Source organism: Pterocles gutturalis, unplaced genomic scaffold, assembly GCF_000699245.1.
Source record: "Pterocles gutturalis isolate BGI_N339 unplaced genomic scaffold, ASM69924v1 scaffold21528, whole genome shotgun sequence".
Classification (NCBI taxonomy): domain Eukaryota; kingdom Metazoa; phylum Chordata; class Aves; order Pterocliformes; family Pteroclidae; genus Pterocles; species Pterocles gutturalis.
The window spans coordinates 24,350-43,982 of NW_010118625.1; the positions used below are offsets into that span (position 1 = coordinate 24,350).

At 48.6% G+C, this 19,633-nt stretch overlaps 1 protein-coding gene across 1 annotated transcript in view; it reads right to left on the minus strand.

Annotated features, from left to right (window-relative positions):
* Positions 1 to 19,633, minus strand: part of COL20A1 (collagen, type XX, alpha 1) — a gene marked incomplete at its 3' end in the record, with an annotated part of 42,704 nt that overhangs the window by 21,596 nt on the left and 1,475 nt on the right. The window contains 19 exon segments of the mRNA XM_010076302.1: positions 982 to 1,038; positions 1,341 to 1,470; positions 2,168 to 2,310; positions 5,249 to 5,381; positions 6,482 to 6,624; positions 7,153 to 7,282; positions 7,471 to 7,610; positions 8,081 to 8,204; positions 9,022 to 9,167; positions 9,651 to 9,780; positions 10,404 to 10,576; positions 11,931 to 12,095; positions 13,388 to 13,552; positions 13,728 to 13,847; positions 14,595 to 14,750; positions 15,277 to 15,477; positions 16,331 to 16,489; positions 16,684 to 16,827; positions 18,534 to 18,644. Coding sequence (XP_010074604.1) covers positions 982 to 1,038; positions 1,341 to 1,470; positions 2,168 to 2,310; positions 5,249 to 5,381; positions 6,482 to 6,624; positions 7,153 to 7,282; positions 7,471 to 7,610; positions 8,081 to 8,204; positions 9,022 to 9,167; positions 9,651 to 9,780; positions 10,404 to 10,576; positions 11,931 to 12,095; positions 13,388 to 13,552; positions 13,728 to 13,847; positions 14,595 to 14,750; positions 15,277 to 15,477; positions 16,331 to 16,489; positions 16,684 to 16,827; positions 18,534 to 18,644 — 2,670 coding nt within the window.

Genomic DNA, 19,633 nt, shown 5'->3' on the forward strand with positions numbered 1-19,633 from the left:
CTTGTTGTTCTCTTTATTTTTTCTCCCCAAGCCCAGCCAAATGCAGTTATTCCCTGTACAATAAACATTCACTCCTGCAACACGTCAGACCATTTCTGTCAGTAATTTAGTTACATATCAATATTTGAGTCTTTTACTGCATATCCAACAATTTTCCCAGCATTATTATGTCTCATCTTCACTTCTTAAAAAAAGTTACTTTATAAAACATACAGAATGTAATATTTCTCTTATTGTCTTTTCAGCTATCGTAGCCCAACAGCCATATTAAATTCCACAAAGTGACTCATCAACCTTATGGGAAGATTGTTTTCTACTTGAAAGTTCACTGGAGTTCTCCGCTGTGGTCTGAACAGCTGTAGACTAAGCCACTTGAAAATTTAGCCTGATATGTTCTTTGTTAGGCACAACCTAAAATTTGCTCATCTAATCTGCTTCATTCTTCCTTTGTGGCTTTCCTCAACACACTTTGAAACTGAAGTTTTGTTTCGAATCATTTCAAATAGACAGGAAAAGGCATTACTGCCACAATATCTTTATTCTAATATTTGCTTCTTAATAACTTTTTATAACCCCATTAATTCAACATTTCTCCCTAATCCATTTCATAGTTTGCTTTGTATCAGCTACGAGAACATATGCTCATTAAATTTAATAAGGGACTTTACAGGGAACTTTAATTTAAAACATGTCATCGTTCCCTTTGCTCCGTTTTGGTCAAGTTGTGCAGAAATCCTCTAAAAATCCCACCGGTCTCTTTACAGAGTGAGTCTGTTTTTAGGAAGGTATGTGGTATCTGGCTGTCCTTGGACATTGCCCAAAGGCAGCTGTCAAGAAATGACATACCTACTCCTGCCTACCCTGCAGAGCCCACACTGTGCAATTTGTTAATGGAAAAAAAAAAAAAAAAAAAAAAAAGAAAAATCCCCCCCCCAAAAAAACCAAAAAAACCCAACAAACACTTTATAGGAGGTGATTTACCCTCTGTTTTAGATGGAACGAATCCTCGTATCGAAGGGAATTTAGACAACACAGGAGCTGAAAGACAAAACAACGCACGTGTGAGCAACGTCATTCAGGACTGCAATGCCTGGCTCAAGACCCGGATGGTCACCAGCCCTTCCTGGTCATCCTGGAAGTGCAAACCATGCATGGAAAGAGTACAGAAGTTGAGACAGGATTTTCCTTTTTCAAGGCTTGTAGTCCACCCTGCTGAGCAAAACCCTGGCCCTGACCACAGCCAAGGGCAAGCGAGGACATCACTGCCCCAATAGAGATTGCATCAAGACTGTTGGATGGAAGGTTATGAAGAGCATACACCCGCTGACCGATACACTTACCTGTCCGTCCCGTTGTGGACGTGCTCTCGCTCTCTCCCGTGTAGTGAATGGCAGAAAGGGTCACCTTGTAGGCTCGATCAGGCTGCAGCGACTGCAGGGTCACGCTGCTGCTTTTGCCAGAAGCCATGATCTACAGTGGGGTGGAAAAAGAGCCCAACATTTGGGCAGGCATCCCATTATAGCTCTTACATAGTAGAGTTACATGGAGGGGTTCTAGTGGTGATCAGGGTCAGGGCAGCACCCCTGCTTAGTTCAGGTGAGGACAAAGCAAGCCAAGGAACCCTGGCTATGCATTGCCATGGGACCAGCCATGGCCAGGGGAAGAGCATTTCCCTATGTAAAGACCCCAGTATTCCCCATGCAAATGGGTTAGAAATGCCTTACACCATGGTAGCCAGTCTGGGTTTGAGTAGAAAATCTGGGTTTTAGATTTAGAAATGCCTTACAACGTGGTAACCAGATTGGGTTTGAGTAGAAAATCTGGGTTTTAGAAGGTTAATGTTTATCCTTCCTGAGTCTCAGGGTCCAGTAGGTTTATCCTCAACCCCTCCACCTCTGAGAATTCCCCACCTCAGTTCAGGGAGGGGAGAAATCTGCATTATTAGCAGCTTTGATGGACACAAATATCTTAATCACAAAGCCTGGAGAATCTCTTCACAAAGCAACACACCAGCAGGTCAGGGGACGAGGTGTGTTTCTGTACCCCTGCGAACCAGCTGTCCCTATGGTAAATCCTAATGGGGTCAGCAGAGCTCCCCTGGGCATGACATTGTCTCCATGTCCCTCTGGTCCAGTGTCTGACACCTCCAAAGGAGCTGGAGACTTACCGTTTGCTGATCACCAGCATCAGAAGCAGGGCTGTAGGTGATTTTGTAGTGCTGCACGCGGCCGTCCGGGGGGGTCCAGTGCACCTGGAGGCTGGTGGGGGTCTCGGAGTCGATGAAGAGGTTGGTGGGTGGGCTCCGGGAATCTGCAGCAGGGATTAAAGGTGAATGGTGTAAAAGGCGAGTAGTAATGTCTATGAACAGGGTCAAAAGCACTTGCTTCCAACATCATTTTTGAACGCTCCAGTGCTCTGCTGGGCTGTTAACCAGCGCCTGGAGCAGAAGCCTTGGGGACCAGGCAAGGGAGAAAAAAGATCCTGGAGGGATGAGGACTGCCTGAGTACAGCACAGTATACAGCTCAAGCATTCAACAAGTCAAATCCTAGGACCTGGAAAAAAATCTTGGAAGGAGGGAAGAGTCCTGGAAGCACAAGGAAAAGAGATCCTGTGTATACATCACAGACAAACACCAAAGGATACCCTTCATAAAAGCCCCAAACTACAATTTTATTTCTTCAAAGACCTGGAGACAAGCTGGACAAACATCTTGATTGCTGGTTACACCTGGATCACACTTCAAAGTTAATCCATCATAATTTCTAATATTTTCCAGCTTTCTCTTTCTGTTTTAAAACTATTCTAAAAAAATCCCAGAGCAGCCAGCACACACCAGTTTTGTCTAGCGCTTCTCACACCAACACCCACGGATCGAGGAGGGGATCACAGTCCCTGAGCCCCTCTCCCTTTCCTGGCCCTGCACTGTGGTGAGTGGATGTATCCCCGAGAGGTGATGGGCTGAGCTGTGGTCAGCCAGAAAAGGGTTTGCCAGAGACCAAAGCTGAGCAATTTTTAATTATGTAAATTCATTTTTTTCCTTGGGGTCCTGCTGTGTAGCAAACTGGCCCTGGTAACAGAGGCTGTTCTGCTGGAGGGATTTCTCTGAGCAGGGGCTGAGTTAGCAAGAGAAAGGCAGAGGAGGCTAAATCCATCCACTGTCCAAACAAGGGACTTGAGAGCCTGGGGTCATCTGCTCCTGGAGGTTGTTTCCAACCAGCATCTTGCTCTGCATAAATGCATGTGTCTGGCCTCGGACCCACATTGAGGTGAAGACACAGCAGTCTTGGGCAGAGAAAAAGAAGCATTTTATTCAGAAGAGACTAAAAATTACGGGTGAGCCCTAAAGACAGTCAAGGGCACACACCCAGGCTATGAGATTTCTGCAGTTTTACCTGTAAGGCTCTTCTGCCCACCCAGCAAAGTCTGGGGTGACCTTAGAGCAGAGGTTGGGTGAAGATCATTTTCATCTTCATTGATCCTCCTTCCCTTTTCTGGAGAAAATGAGCTTACTTTTACTGAAGCTGAACCAAGTTTGCTGGCAGCTGAATCAGGCTGGAGGCTGTTGCTGTGCATCACCTCAAGGTAAAGCGGAGAAGAAAACAAGTGTGGGAGGTAAAGGCGCTTCAGCAGCACTATTATTAGTGCTGTGCTATACGTCTGCATCTTTGCTGGCTGCACTGGCTATTTCCTTCAGCTGAGGTAAGTGGAGACTGTTTAAGTGAACAAAGGGAAAGTTAGGGAAAGTCTCCTGAGTTGGGTTTGTTCTGGAAAACCCCCATGCCTGGCAGGATTTGATGGCATGGATCTGACAGCCAGGGGAAAGATCATCTCCCGAAGCTACCCAGGAGGAAGGAAGCATCTCTGACACAGAGGACACCATCTGCGCCTTCCATTACCTCTTGAACCTCTGCTCCTCCACAGGGGGAATATCCCAGGCTGCTTGCTTTCTGGTCTAGGCACATTTTCAAATAAGAATAAAACCCTGGAATCCTTTCCATCAAAATATTCATCTGCAATGACTATATAGGTCATGATTTTCCCCTTGCTACCATGGGTTGAAGTTTCTTCCCCATGTTTCAATCACTTCTATTTGCAATGTATGCTCTGGTAGGAAGAGCTCATTGTGGAGGTGGAGAACTTGAAGATTTTATCAGGCCCAGACTGGAGATGCTTCCGACACAGCTTAGCTAGAAGAACGGGGCACATAGAATCATAGAATCACAGAATGGGTTGGGTTGGAAGGGACTTGAAATATCATCTAGTTCCAACCCCCCGCCGTGGGCAAGGACACCTTCCACTTGACAATTTCTAGTGATGTACTGGGAGTAGAGCCCTTAACCAAAATGAGACTTGAGTCTAAATATCACAGAGACAAGAAGAAACGCCAGAACTGTGGATAAGCACATGGCGACAATTGTGTTATCCGGGGGAATACATCAGTGTATATGTTTTGTCAGTATGCAGCTCCTAGGTACTTGCATGAGGTAGCTGTCTAGAAACAAATATTATTGTTCATTATTAGTAAAACCTGTGCTTCTTATTCCAAGATTTCCCTTCACTCTGAGCTTCATCAGCTCAACGCCAGCCTAAATGAGTCTATTCTGTGAAGGAGGTTGAGAGCTGAGAGATGGAGGAGGAGAGGATTGCTGCAGTTGAATGGATTGTATCCCATTCACTGCCAACAAAGCCATTATACGGGCAATATTAATTAAGAGGACCTCTGGGAGTGCCACTTTTTAACCTCCTATCCTGCCTGAGATTTAGATAATGCTTCCAGGCGGAGTCTGCCTGCAGGATTCTCCCTCATTTTTCTAAGCGCCCAGCTCAGCAATGACTTAGCTGGAGAAATCCTCACCCTCCCCAACAGACAATATTTTACTAACAGGAAACACTCCTGAGGCAGCACGGTGACGCGTTCAGCTGAACACCCTGCAGAAAGCCAACTCATTCGCATCAATACGCTCTGCAGAAGCAGAGGGGGAACAAATGTGTTCTACGTGAACCCCTTTGCAAGGTTACAGGTGCTTACAAGATGCACCAGTCTGCTTGTGTTTGCCCAGCCTGTTTTTCTCAGGACAATTCAGAACACTTCAAGACAGAAGGGTAAATATCTCTAGCCACCTTCAGACAGTCAGATTTAGGTTTGCAGAGCTGGAGATGACCACATCTGGTCTGTGATGGGTTCTGAGGCATCCCGTGCCCTGTTTATTATCCCCAGGCTGTGGATACCAAGCACTGATCACTTACTGGTCCTGTGCTGGACAGAAACTGTGTTGCTTCGAGCACCATCTTTGTAATAGGCCCAGATGGATATTTTATAGTCTGTGTTCTTCTGCAAGCCTGGCAGGATGGCAGTTGCCACATTTCCAGCAACGGAGAGCTGCAGCAAGGGAAGAAATGAGTCAGTTGAGTTCCCAGGCATCCCCGAGCTCGTTCATGCCGTCCAAGCGCCTGTCTCATAGATTGCCCATAGGCACAGATGAGTTAGCACTGGGCTTTGGGGACAAAGGCTACTGTTCTGGGTTGCACACATCTAAGCAAAGGCAAAATTCCAGCCTGATTAATGCAGAGTAGATGTCCACACATTGCTGCCCAGTTATATTCTGCAGCTGTTTCAGTACCACAATGCAGTGCTCTGGCACAGGAGCATGAAACCCCTTTGCCCAGTTTCCAGCTGTTAGATGTGTTGGGGACAGAAGCCCCAATACCTTCCTCCCCATCCCCTTCCAACCCAAATGTGAAGCACTGTATGAGAGATTTGTGTATTTAACCCACTGTAACTGCCATCTACACTCATTGAAAATAGGAGTTTGAGATGGAGGAGGTCGCCTGGTCCATCCCTGCCCCTCCTGCACCAGCTCTGTCTCTGGTCATTCTCTGTGTGCTCCTCAGTTGGACCTCATCCTGCTCAAAAAGCAGTATCCCAAAAGTAGTCACTGCTTACCAACACTGAGGAAAGCAAAAGTTGCTTCACCTGTCTTAGAGGCGATACCTCTAGCTATAAATACTTTGCCTTGTCCACAACAACTTGACATTGGGGGCTGGCGATTCTCTGCAACCCCAGATCTTTTTCTACTGAATTGCTTCTTGGCTATTTGTTCTACATCCTGTATACCTGTAGTTAATTATTCCTGCCTAAGCTTAATACTTGCTACTTGTCCCTATTGAATTGCATCCTTGAGATTTTCCAGAACACTTCTGCAATCTTCCCAGAGCCTGTAGGACTTTGACCCTGCCCTCCCACAGTCCCTCCTGCTTCCAGCACTCAAGGTGACAGCTCCATAGAACAGAGCCAGACCCAGCGCAGACCCTGTCTTATTCTAAAGGCTCCTTGGGCTGGGTGCTGAACTGTTTAATTTCTTGGGTGCATTAACCTGGATAGTTTTGCACCTCCCTGTGCCACTTTTGCAGGTGAGTTCAGAGCCATCAAGCAGGCACAAAGCCAGCCTAGCCTCCCCAGAGCTGTGCATGGGTCCGTACCTCCTGGGGCTTCTCTCCCCCGACCGTGCTCCATTTGATCTGATAGACAACCACATCGGACGCAGCGACAGCTTCCCACTGCAGTCGGAGGCTGCTCCCGGAGAGCTCGGTGACCTTCAGCGCGCGCGGCGGGGGGACCTTTACTGAGGGATGCAGAAGGAAAAGGAGCTGACGTGCGGGCACTGACAGCGCCTCGTCAGAGCCAAGGTGGGGAGCAGATGGTTGGGGAGCGGAACATCAACCAGGCAGATGTCTGAGACCAGCCTGCCTCTCATTTCTTCAGACCCATATGACATGAGCCATCAGGACAGAGAGGGGTAAATTATTTTTAAAACCCTAATTAAGGAGGATTATCTCATCTGTGGAGAGGACACCTATCACTCTGGTATGTAAAAGGGAGAAGGCTGGGAGGGCTCTCAAGGACACAGAGGTTAGCGATACATGGTAGTTTTTCTTCATTTGCTTCTTTCCTCTATTCCTTCCACCTCATTTTAAACATAATACAGTTGGACATATTTCACACATAAATAACAACAAATATCTGGTGTCTGTGCAATGGTTTTGGCCATCAGCTGTTGGGACCAGTCTTCAAAAACATCCTGGTTCAGACACACACAAGCCACCTTTGTCATCTGTTACTGGGAGCAAAAGTATTTCCATTCCCCACTTACAGGTGGTAACATTGCCAGTAATTGGGAAGGAGTCCCCTTCGTCATAGATAGACCTGACGCTGATGAAGTATTGGGTGAGGGAGGACAAAGGTCTCAGGACAGTGGATGTTGCAGTGCCAGGAACCTCGACCTGCAGTGGAGGAGTTGTAGGAGCATTAGGAATGGAGCACGGGGACATTAGGTGAGGGATGAGCTCGTGGGTGGCAACAGCAGCCAAAGTGCCCATAAGCCCTCCCTGAACCACGCAGCTGAAGGAGAACAGGGAAGTATCTGACCTCCCACGTTTCTTTTCCTTCCACCAGCCCCTTGAGGACTCACCTCCCCAGGGCTGCTCCCTCTGCTAGAAACGTAGGTGACGCGGTGAGCCTTCACGGCCGGAGACGCAGCCTCCCAGCTGACCCGAACGGACGCGTGGCTGAGCTCAGAGAAGCTCAGGTATCTGGGAGGACTCAAGGCCACTGCAACGACAGTTAGTGACAGCACTCCAAGATTTCATAGGCTGCACAGTGGCATTGCCACCAGTTGCCTCCTGCAGCTCTTGGGTGACCCCACCTTGAACTAAGAGACTCATTCACCATGTGGGAAAATATTCTCTTTATGTCACTACCATACATGTCTCTGGGATGAAAGGCTACCTGGGCTTTAGGTGAAGAAACAGACAAAAATTTCCCTTTTTCTCCCCAAACAACAAAGACCTCAGGGAACAGCTCTTTCAGGAGTTCTCTCACCAGGGGAAACATCCTCCTTTTTCACAGCTCACCATGTAATTAAAGATCCCCTTGGGGACCTATATTCACTTAAGATCAGGCAGGGAAGAGGCAGCGTGTTCACAAGCCGCGTGCATGATATGGGAAGCACCTCATTTAACATGTCCCTCCTACCTTAAGTGTTTAATCACAACTCAGTGAGCAGCAGCAGCAGCACTTACGGGTGGTTTCCTGGATGCTGGCTGGGTCACTCGCATCTTCCCCATACATCGCGTACCCCGCCACAGAGTACTCCGTGCTGGGCGACAGCCCCTCCAGCAGGACCTCAGGCTGGGCCACCTTCACCTGTCAACACAGAGATGTTCTGGGGTACTCACCAATGCCCTCAACCAAGCAGGACCTTACAGAGACACAGGTCAAGGTCCCTTTGGCTACACTAAGGGGACTTCTCCACTTTGGGACTTCACCACTTGGGCGGGTGCTCTGCAGTGGTCAGCACTCTGCCTCTTCCCAGGGGACACCAAGCACATTAGGGGCACACATCACCTCCTCCCCTGTTCTGCAGAGGTGTAAATCTCTTGTACGAAGATGCTGCGATCCCACTTTGCTCAGACCCATGGAAAGCTCTCGCAGGATAGCTGCCAGCAGACCCGCAGCAGCCAGGTTGCTGCCACCTGCCGCTAACACAGCACGGCCACAGCAATCCTCCTCCAGCCAGCTCGCTGCAGAAATGCAACCCGGAGACTTGGAGGAGTCTGCACACAACAGAGCATGGTTTTGTGAAAGGCTGGGAAGATTTTAATGCTGGTTTTGTAGACATCCCATAGCCTTAGAGCATTGCACTCTCACAGGGTGTAGCGCTGCAGAAAACTTCTAATATACTAAAATGCAATTTGAAATGTTGGTCTCTCTTCAAACACTCTGAATCTTAAAAAAACCCCACAATTATACATTGAAAGGAGAGTCCTATGCCTTAATTTCCCAAAAATGGCTTTGAGATACACCATAAAAAAAAAAAATCTTTCATGAAAGATGTTGCTGGCGATAATGCTGACCTTTTCTTTTTTTTAAAACACATGATACCTGTTCACTAAGGTTAGAACTAGAACTAAACTCAGCCCAGACAGAGAAAAAATATTATCATTATTCTTATGAACTCTACCTCTGTTGTATAGTCCTCTGCTCCGTCGGGGGCTGCGGAGCAGAGCACCAGGTACTGCGTGGCTCCCTGGGCTGCCTTCCAGCTCAGCCTGATGCTGTTGTGGCTCAGCTCAGAGACACGCAGGGAGCGAGGGGAAGACAAAGGCACTGAAGGGAAAAAACAAGGCAGAAAGTTATCTTCAGTGTACGAGGTCTGCGACAGCCCAAATCCCAGAGGAAACCTGGCTTTGCAACAGCTCCTGCAACATCTACCCCACATCTGACACGGTGGTGGAGCCACTTCACAGAAAACACGTTTAATTCACTTGGAGCCCAAGGATAAAAAAGCAGCAAGAGTTGCAAGATATTTCCAGCGTGGTGTGTTGCTGCCACATCAGTGGCCTCCTTTGCAGAGTGATGTAGGTGGAAAGGGACCCCTGAAGGTCTCTGGTCCAACCTGCTGCTCAAAGAGCAGGTTGCTCAGGGTCTGGTCAAGTTCTGAACATCGCCACAGATGGAGATAGACGTAGACTGAACTTGAGGAAGGGGGAAAAAATACAGTATCAGGCTCCAGTCTGAGCTGGTCACAAAGACGAGCTTTGTTCACCGATCATAACCATGCATCAACATAATTCTCTACTCACGACCTACATGTGGAGGTGACGCCTCTCAGCCCATCCCCAACAGCTGTGTCATAAATAGGAAACACCGACACCAGGTACTCCGTGTGTGAGGTCAGGTTGGAAAGTTGCAAAGAGGAGACTGCTCCGTCTAACACCACCTGGAAGCACAAAGGAGGGCTGTCAGAGGAACGGCTGAGCTGGCCTCCCTTGCGATGCGTGGCTGCTTTGTGGCAGATCTGTGCTCAGAAACGTGAAGTCCAGTTGCCCTCTACATTTTGTGCCAGCTAGCATCTCTCCAAAATAGAGAGGAAAGAGGCAGTAAGCATTCCTGTCCTCTAAGGCTGGGGTCTGTGCAACATCCAAGCCCAAGACTCTAATCGTGCTCTCACTGAAATTAACGGAAACCCATCAGCAGTTTGGATTTGCTTTTCTGAGTCATATCCATCACAGATGAGCATCCTTGGACAGCTCTGTGTACCTGAGTGTCCTCCTTGAGTCTAAACAGATGTTTTAGGGAGGAGATAACACTGCATAAGGGAAAAATCAGCATCAGCATGGCTGACAGTATTTCTAGCAAGACGGTATTTATCCCATCTCCTCTTCTGTCTTGTCATCCCATCAGCTGAACACATTTATGCTCAATTTTATCTCTGGCTTTAGCTGATGTCCCACAAGAACTGTACCTCTACCCTCAACTTTTTGTCTACTCAAGTCTCCTTAAATCCCCAGCCACCATCTGGAAGATGCTGCAGCCTCAGCTGTGCAGAGAAAGGTCTCTCACCTCGTTGGGGCTACCACCCTTGGATGGATAATACACGATCCGGTATTTCTGGGGTGGTCTCGGAGGAGGACTCCAGGCCAAGTGCATGCTCTTAGAGGTCACAGCTGATATTTTAAGGTCAGTTGGGCTCAGCTGGGGACCCGTGTTCACAGGGGTATCTTTCACAGCGCTGCCTGGGAATTAAAAACAGAGTTACTTTCTTATATCCAGACTGCTCATGCCAAATGTACTTTCCAGCTCGTAAATATGAGTGACATTTTTCAAATCATGTTACAGTCTCCTTCCCTATATAGAAACCATTCCAAGCTGCTCTGAAATAAATATTTTAAATCTGGTCATACAGAGAACATAAATACTCCACAGAGAACAGGCTGTGTGTTTTGCTGGGTGCTGGGAATATTTTTTCAACACGATTCTGCATGTTTGCATGTATCCAGAAGATGACCCAGCTTTTCTCAATCACAAAAATTTGTCATAATGAACAAGCAGAACTAATTTTTGTTTCTTTTTTTGAGCAGCCCATCTTCTTTTACCCTAATCTGCACCTTTGAAAAATGTCTAATTATATAAAATACATACAAATTAATAAGGATTAATCAATTTATTTATACCAATCTCCAGAGCATTAAAATAAAAGTATGCTTGAAAATTAGACTTCCCCATTCTCCTCAGGCCAATCTCAGAGCAGACAGGGATGGAAATACATACACAATATTTCTCCTGAGGATCTAAGCTAACATCTGGAGTGGTTCTTCCCTCTCTTGTTCAGCACACAAGCTGCTCTCCAGCAAAGGAAAAAAAAAAAAAATAGGCTGTTTGGTTTTAACTTGAAAATGCCTTGGAGCTCCATCATTTAAAGCAAAGTATGGAGGGAAAAAAACCCCACGTGTTTAGATGTTTTATCATCTCCTCTTCCTACCTCCACATTCCCTCCATCTAGTCTCCCTAATCTCAAATTAGCTCTTTTGCTTTTTCTGACTCCTCTTGGTTGGAAGAGACTCAGAAAAAGGAAATGGTTACAGTGCAGTTATCACACAGTATAGCAATGGGAGAGGGAAAAGAAGTCCCCTCCTCCCTGCACTGGCAGTTACTGTCATCAGTGATTACATCCACCAGGAGTTATCCAAGCCCCCGGCAGGAATGGCTGTTGCCAGTATTGGCTCACAAGCCAAAAGCAGAAAACTGAACAAAGAGCATCAGAATGGAAACATCTCCAAGGAACCCTGGGACTTGTTAGAGCAGCAGAGAGTCTGCAGTGGCCTGAGAGAGGGAGAACTGCATCCAGAGGGTCCTGTAGAAGACAATGATCACAGGAGAACTTGGCCAACACATTGATGTGAGGAGGACCATTGTCGGGCAGCAAGAGGGCTGAGCAAGGAGGTGGGCACCGAGGAGAAGAGCTATGGGGTGCTGACAGAGTGGTGGGGTCATGGTAGCAAAGGTATCAGAAAGGGTCAGTCCTGATGCAAGGAAGGTGGATGGTGAGCAGAAGGAACCTCAGCCCTCACCGAGGAGGTTCCACTTCACCTGCGTTGTCCTTGTTGCTCTTCTCTTTGATCCTGGTGCACAGGACCTGGGTGAGTTTGCCAACCAGAGAGCTCAGCAGTGGGAAATCCAGCACATTGTACACCGTGAGCTCCAGCGGCTCCGAGGCCACCTGCCTCAGCTCTGCCTCGTCCGCGTTCTTCACTCCTGCAACCAGAGCAGAGAACGGGACTGAGAAAACTCTCAGGGAATCCTCCTTCTGTTCTCCTGCCTCCTCATCACTTGCAGGCTTTGTTACCAGGAAGGTAGATCTTTTTTTTTCCACCCTAAGAGGCAAAAGAGGGAATAACAAAAATTTCATATTTATGAGGTGCCAGCGCTCCCCACAGAGAGCCCGTTGTTCATCAGAACAGCACATTGCATTTCCAGAGAGTCAGGGATGAGCAAAAAGCAGACCATGCAGGTAGCTGAACTTCACCATCACAGAGCGTCCTCCATCCCTATCCTTCTGCTCCCCAGCCTCATTAACCCTCTGCAGACCAAACTCCACAGCATACAACTTATTTTGCTTTCCAGTGCTAGGCTCAAGGTTCCCCCAACATCGCCCAGGCAGTACCATGGGGATCCCACCTGGTTTCTCAAGTCCAAGACCATTGCCTTAGCAGCTCTGCTAGCCTCCTTCTCCCTTGCTCTTGCAGTGAAAGCCAAAGTGCTCTTGGATTAACACTCAGGTCCTGATGTCTAAGGACCAGAGGACATGATCTTCCTCTAACCAGAGAGGAAAGGCAAAGACCCAGGAACACACTCCGGGTGACTTCAGGTACACAGCTCGTCTGTCGTGCTGCCCAACGTACAGCTGGGGCTCAGGAGCTCCGCTCAGTCCATGAAAGGAATCTCAGTGCCACACGCTTAGCTACATAATCATATGCAGTAAACCCTCACTTGTGCCTTCCTGACATAAACCAGTACTTAATGTTTTGGGGATTGCAATTTTAGGAGAGTTTTCTATGTAACTTTATTGCTCATGTGTTATTCTCCAGCAGACTCAGGCAGTCATCAGGACAGAGCTGCTCAAGGCCATTTCGTGTCTCGTTATTGCTGCCAGCCAGTGAAGAGCAGAGAACGTTCTTATTCAGAGAAATGGAAAGTTGCGAGAGGCAGTAATTATAAAGGAGGTCTCCTGCTCTCCCCAGTACAATGTTCTGTTGCCTAATCCCACAGCTGAGAACACTGTTCTCATGGCACGGGTCTCTGAGGCTCACCAAGGTCTTGAGGTGGAAGGTGTGAATTAATGTTTTTTTCTAAACAAACAAAATATCTGTGCTGAATAAATGAGTTAATTTTTGTCTTAGCCACAATGTAATGAGGTCGTAACCGCTACCTTAGTTTAACATCCCTGCGATACTTCTATTAAAGTTGAGGGAACAAAAACTTCAATTTGAAGAAGATCAAAAGTGGGTTGGCTTTGTCCTATGGCTTATTGATGGCTGTGATCTTACCAATGGCAAATATCTCTATGCCCAGGTTCTTCAAGGTCTGAGCAGCCAGGTTGGCATCATCCTGGGATTTTCCGTCAGTCAGGAGTATTACCAACTTCTCAGCCTCCAGCCGGGCACCAGCATCTGGTTTCAGATTCTGCTCCAGGACGTGGGTCAGTGCCAGACCTGGGGACGAGCAGAGATGGATGGTGTGCTACAGCCTGGCAGACAACCCCCCCGCCTTCACTCTTTTTCTGTCCCCAGTGGCCTTGATCCCCAAGGAGAACATCACCCCATGGGAATGGCTTCCCCCCCTGCAGCCGCACAGATAATTTAACAGAGACCTGTGGGATGGAGTTACCTGTAAAGGTGTTGCCGCCCTTGTACCGCAAATTCCTCACGGCCTCCAGCACCTGGTCCCTCGTTGAGTAGGCGCTCAGATCCCACTCTGTGCGGGGATCGCTGCTGTACTGGGACAGCCCTGGGGAAGGCAAGAGCTCTATCAGCACCATGCAAGCCAAGGGAAGCTGCAAGAGGAGACCTGTTTTTGGGAGGCAGAGTCAGGCTTGCTGTGGGAGGATGCCACAAAATAACAAAAGGGAATGGGGGTGAGCAGATTTGGTTTCTAGCTCCAGTTCTCTGCATAGTCCTTGTCCTGCAGGCAGCAAGGTGATGCTTCAGATCCCACTGGTACAGCGGTGTTCACACCTGCGGTGGTGCTCTGAAGTATTTTAAAAGGTCTCAGTGTTAATTGAGGTCAAACTAGTCAGTGGCAAGGAGTGGGAAAGATTTTCACTGCCCTAATTTCACGCACAGCCTGGCCAGTGCCGTCTGCTGGGGATAGCAGCACTCAGAACTGGCAGCAGCACCGTTTGTAGCTGAATTGCAAGCAGCTCGGGTGCAGCATTGCCACCACATCTGTCTGTGCAGCATGGTGGAGGCTGAGCACCTCGGCAGAGGTGGGCAGCAAATCCCAAATGTATGTCAGCACTCAGCACCGACCTGGTGCTGCCCAGAAAACATTGCTTCTGTTCACCGTGCAGCTATTGCTTACAGCCACTAGATGCCAGAGCTTGCTACAGGATGGGAAAAGCTGTCGAGAGCAGCAAGCAGAACCCCACCCCATAGGGATAAAAGCTCCGCAGGGGAGCACGTAGCCACAGGAACAGTCACCAAGGATCCTCCAAACATGGACTGCCCAAGGTCAGGAAACAGGAAAGTGTCCTACCTACTCTTATCTTGTCGTGGGCAATGCTGAAAGGGGAAATCAAATTGCTCAGAAACTCCTTAATGAGCTTAAAATTGCTGCGTCCGATGCTCCAAGATCCATCCACAAGCAGGACGATGTCAGCCATTGCAGATGCATCGCACTGGAACTGGGAACCTGGAGGGTATAAGTTCTGATATTGAGAGAAGCAACTGTAAAGGAGGAAAAACTGCTTCAGTGTTAAGATAAAAGCAAATCTGCAGCATAAGGCTTTGTCTGGGTGGTGGATTGGACCATCTGCCAGTCTGACACATCCCAGCATCTTGGGAAAACCATGTAGCGAAGGGTAGCCCATTTCAATCCAAAGAAATTGAGTGGTACATGGCGGCATTTCTGCAAAGAATGGGTTAAAGCTGTCAGGAAACACGTGCCTAACCCAAGCACTGCTCTCTGCAAGCTGTCAGCTCCATTACATCTCAGCCCCAGCCCACTGCTTGCCTTTTATCTAGCCCAAGTCTCCAAGAATCGCAGGTGATTGCTTAACTCCATTCCATCACAAGATCCCCCGTGGGCTAGAATTATTTTGTGACTTTATATTAAATCCAATCTCTCCATAAAAACCTGCTGGCATCACAGATCCTCAATAAGGTTTAGGGAAAAAAGTGGGGAAGAAGGAGCAAGACACGTTTGAAACCCCTCTCACCTCGCCTCAGTGAATCCTTTGGGGGTTTTTCTTGTCCTAGAGACTCCTGCTCTGAGTTTGCAGGAGTGCGCTGGGACGATCTCGTGGCTGTTGGTGTTGCTTCTGTGATGCTGGCCTCCACACTGGGCTGGCTTCTTGATGTTTCTCCGGAGCCCTTTGGCCGAGTCCCCTTCTGCCTTTTCTTTTCTGCTTTGTCCTTTCCTGTGCTCCAAAGAGAAAACCCCACTGTCGCTATCCCCATGCAACCTGCTGCAGCCATCAGCTGATTTCAGCCACAGGTGGCAGAGGTGTGGGGGGCGCAGGGAGGATAAAGGTCCTACAACCTTTTGCAAATAGGGAGTTAGACAGAGGAGACCATCTTCATTCATGCCTCTCTGAAAGGGCTGCAAGCTGGCTCGTGAGTAATAACGATAATAGTATCAGTAATGGATCACATAAAAACTTTGTCCTTCCCATTATCTTTGATGATGAAAAATAATGAAGGTTTATAAAATATAAACCAGGGAAAACATACCACAGCACCGGGTACCCAGTGTACTCTCCAGACCTCAGCAATCTGTGACTCAGAACATCCTGTGTTTGTGCCAGTCTTTTTGTACAATGGCCCTGAGGGTTTCTTCCATCAAGATGTATAACTGCCTTTTTGAACCCGTGCAAGCCTTGTTTTTAGACACACGAGAACCTATGCAGTTCTCAGCCATAGGGGAGAGCTCACACCTTCTTGTGGACCATCTGCAGCCTGGGAAATGAGGCACGGTTAGCTCCAGTGCCTTGGGAGCAGCTTGTTCCCAAAGAATCTACTCTCAGTTGAAGGATTTGACTGTATCTGCTTAATTGGAATACCTGTCAGCCCCAGGAACACAATGATGTGCTTTGTCAGCCTGGACAGTTTGGCTGGGATGAGGAAAAAATATTTTTAGGTTGCTTGCTGCATTCTTGTGGTTCAGAGATGCACGCAAGAGATGACGGTGGGCTAGCAGGTCTCATCACCAAATTAATGTCCTGGGTCGCAGAGGGAGGGTGGGAGTGGTTTTAGGGACAGCCGTGCACCCACCTGGCTGTGTCAAGACGGTGTTCGAAGGTGGTGGGGTGGCCTCTGCCACCCCGCTGTGCTCGGCTGCTGAGCTCCCTGAAGAGGTGAGGTTCTTTCCTGATGCAGCTCCTGAGTTTCTTCGGTTGTTTCTAGCCTGGGATGCATTTTTTAGCTCCTCTACTGTAGGAAGACCAAAAATAGGGAGAGAGTCAATCTAGACAGGTCTGTGAGTCACAGTCCATCCTTCATCTCCTGGGTCTTCACCACACTCCTTTGTAACCTTCCAACTGAACTAATAACAGGTTCTGTGGTTGTGACGTCTCCAAGAGCCCCAGGAGCTCTCTGAATGGTAATACGTAGCACACTCTACTTACTCACAAATTTCCTCTTGGCAAACAGGGCTTCCTGGGAGCCATTGAGCACATAGACCTGCAGCGTGTATTCCTTGGCAGGGCTCAGCCCCCCCACTGTGGCTTTGGGAGTCTTGGTTTTTAGCATGACTTCTTGCTCCGAGTCCCCTGAGGTGGGATGAAACCACAGTTCAGAGACTGTTAGAGCTTAAATTTAAGTTGACAGTAGCAAAAGCACTTCTGAAATGCAGGGAATGTCTGCCTAGGGACCTCAGTCATCTCCTATTTCTTTTTCAGTTTTGTGGATCTCTGATTTTTACTCTTTTTCCCAATCCAGAGTTGAGAATGTTTGGGGTTTTAAAAATCCCTGATACACACCCAAAATGGAAAACCAGTTCCCATCCAGCATTAGTGCAACTCTCACCAACTTCATAGAATCGTAGAATGGTTTGGGTTGGAAGGGACCTTAAAGATCATCTAGTTCCTGCACTCCCTGATCCAGAGCCCCCCCATCTCTCCTGTAGCCCCCTTTCAGCACTGGGAGGTGCTGGAAGGTCTCCCCGGAGCCTTCTCTTCTCCAGGCTGCACACCCCCAACTCTCTCAGCCTGTCCTCCACCTCTCATGGAGTTGCTGAGTGAAAAGCCTGTCTTCAGAGGGTAAGGACTGGGCAATTACTAGTGAATACCACTTATGAAAACATCCAACCAATTGATGTGCTTGAGGTCATATGTGACAAAGTGAGGACGTAGCACAATGTTTTTGGAGGTCATCACTGGCACTTGGGACTCCTCTTGCTTATCCTACCCCCCCTCGCTGGGCTGTCTCTGCAAGCCCCAGCTCTCCCGAGGGCAGTTGCTCTGCAGGGAGACAGCTCGTTTCTGGGGTTGGCACTGTCTCCAGACCCCTCCAGCCATGTCCTCTGGCTGTGGGACCTGTCTTGGGGCTGAGATGCCTCCACCAGCCAGGAACTGGGGCATTTCTGCGCTGGCACGGCTTTGAGCAGAAGGAGCAGAGCAGCTCTGCAAGGCAGCAGCTGATGCTGAGCCACGATCTCTGTGCTAAACAAAGCAAAGGGAGAGAGGCAAAGCAGCTCCCTGAAATCCTCTGATTAACAAAGGTCTGCAAGCTCTAAATCATCCCATGTGCTCATTCCTAGGGCTGGAGATGGAGCTCCCCAGCCTACGCAGAGGGAAAGCCTCAGGCATGTGTCCAAGGGGATTCCCTGCATTCCAGGGATGCTCATCGCTCTCCATCCTGCTGAGGCCCAGGGAGGAGCAGGGCAGGGAAGGAATGAGAAACCTCCTGCTCCAGCTTGGGAAACAGGTGGGGGCTGAGCTAAAAGCAGGTGGATGATCACAAGAGCTCCGCCGCACGCACTCCCACCTGGCAGCTCCCTTCTCGGGCTCGCTGGGAAAGCGGCAGTGACTGAAGATCAGATGCCAGCTAAAGACTAAGGTCACCTCCAACCATTGCTCCTCGCCGAGGAATGCTGTGTCTTTCCAGCACCACCAGGTTCAGCATCCAAAGTCAGGGAGAGTTAGAGTTCCACTGGGGCAGGGAGCCAGGGGGCTCAGACCCCCACACACGGGGTCAGGGACATCCCATGTCGTGTCCCTGCAGTGGGAGAGCTGGGAGCTCCCAGACAATGAACCTTTCCTCACCTTTTTTTCTCACACAATCCCAACGAGCAACACTTCCTTGCTAAGGTTTTCCCCAAGGAAAAGAGGGACGAATTTCATCTCCCTCTTGTGAATGAGCGATAGATGGACTGAAGGTCTAAATAATGATCTCAATTCCTGTTGTCCAGCAGTCAGAAAGTGGAGCTCGGTCCCTCACTCACCCTGGGTCTGGTGCCCCGCGTGTTAGCACGTACCTGCCATGGGCTTCACCCGAACTTTGTAGCCACTGATGTTCCCTTCGGTCTCTTTCCATTTCATCTGGAGCCTGTCTTCTGAAAGGACCGTGAGTTTCAGCCGGCCGGACCCTGGGAAGGAGGAGACGTGTCCGTGCTGTTAGGGATGCACCCACAAAACACCACGTATGTGTCTCCTCTACGGACACGGGACCAGTTGCAATGCAGAGGAAACCTTCACCAGCCCAGGCAGGTCCTCTGCATCCCCTGACTCCGCGTGGCAACTCCTGCAGCCCCCCTGCACCTCTGCCAGGAAACCTCCTGCCAGTCACTGCAGGTCTGTAGCCCCCACCCTACACCCCTCACACCTTGGAGGATTCTCCTGGGAGATTCATGCAGAATGTTTGGTTTCAAGCAAGAGTTTTTAGTGCAAACATCTGAAATGGGAGGGCAGGAAGGAGATAAAAGGGCTCAGTGAGGCTTTTCTATAGGCTTAGGGTGCTAAGAAATACAGACATTCCCCAGGTGATGGATCCCATACTTCTGCAGAAAAATAATTTCAGAGGCAGCACCAAGGAACCAGCTGGGTTTAGAAAGCCAAAAAAACAAAACAAAACAAAACAAAACAAAACAAAACAAAACAAAACAAAAAACCTGATAAAGTGTAAGTAACAGTTCCTGGCAGGACCATAACTCATGGGCACCAGCTTGTATCAGTTTGCTGCGGGGAGCAGCAATCTAAATGACAAATCCTGAGGAATAAACTAATATCAGACAAGGAGGTAAAAAGAAGAGCAAGCACATTCCCTTATCATCTCCAGATTTCACAGCTATCTTTTAAACCCCGGCTAGATGCCTGAACTCACGTGTCACCCTCTGAACCAATGATTCCTCAGTAAAACATAGCTGTACTGTCATACAAATGTCACCATATGAAACTTTTTCACTTGGCTGGATATAGGATGGTAACTCAGCAGATTTATCTCCCCTCCATCCCGACGCTGTGCCTACAGCTGCCTTTCCAGCTGGCAAACCTCATTTGCAGGGAGTGAGCACATCCTTTACCTGTGCACCACGAGCATCTGCACTCAAATGCTCCCCTTATTTGCCTCTGTTACCCA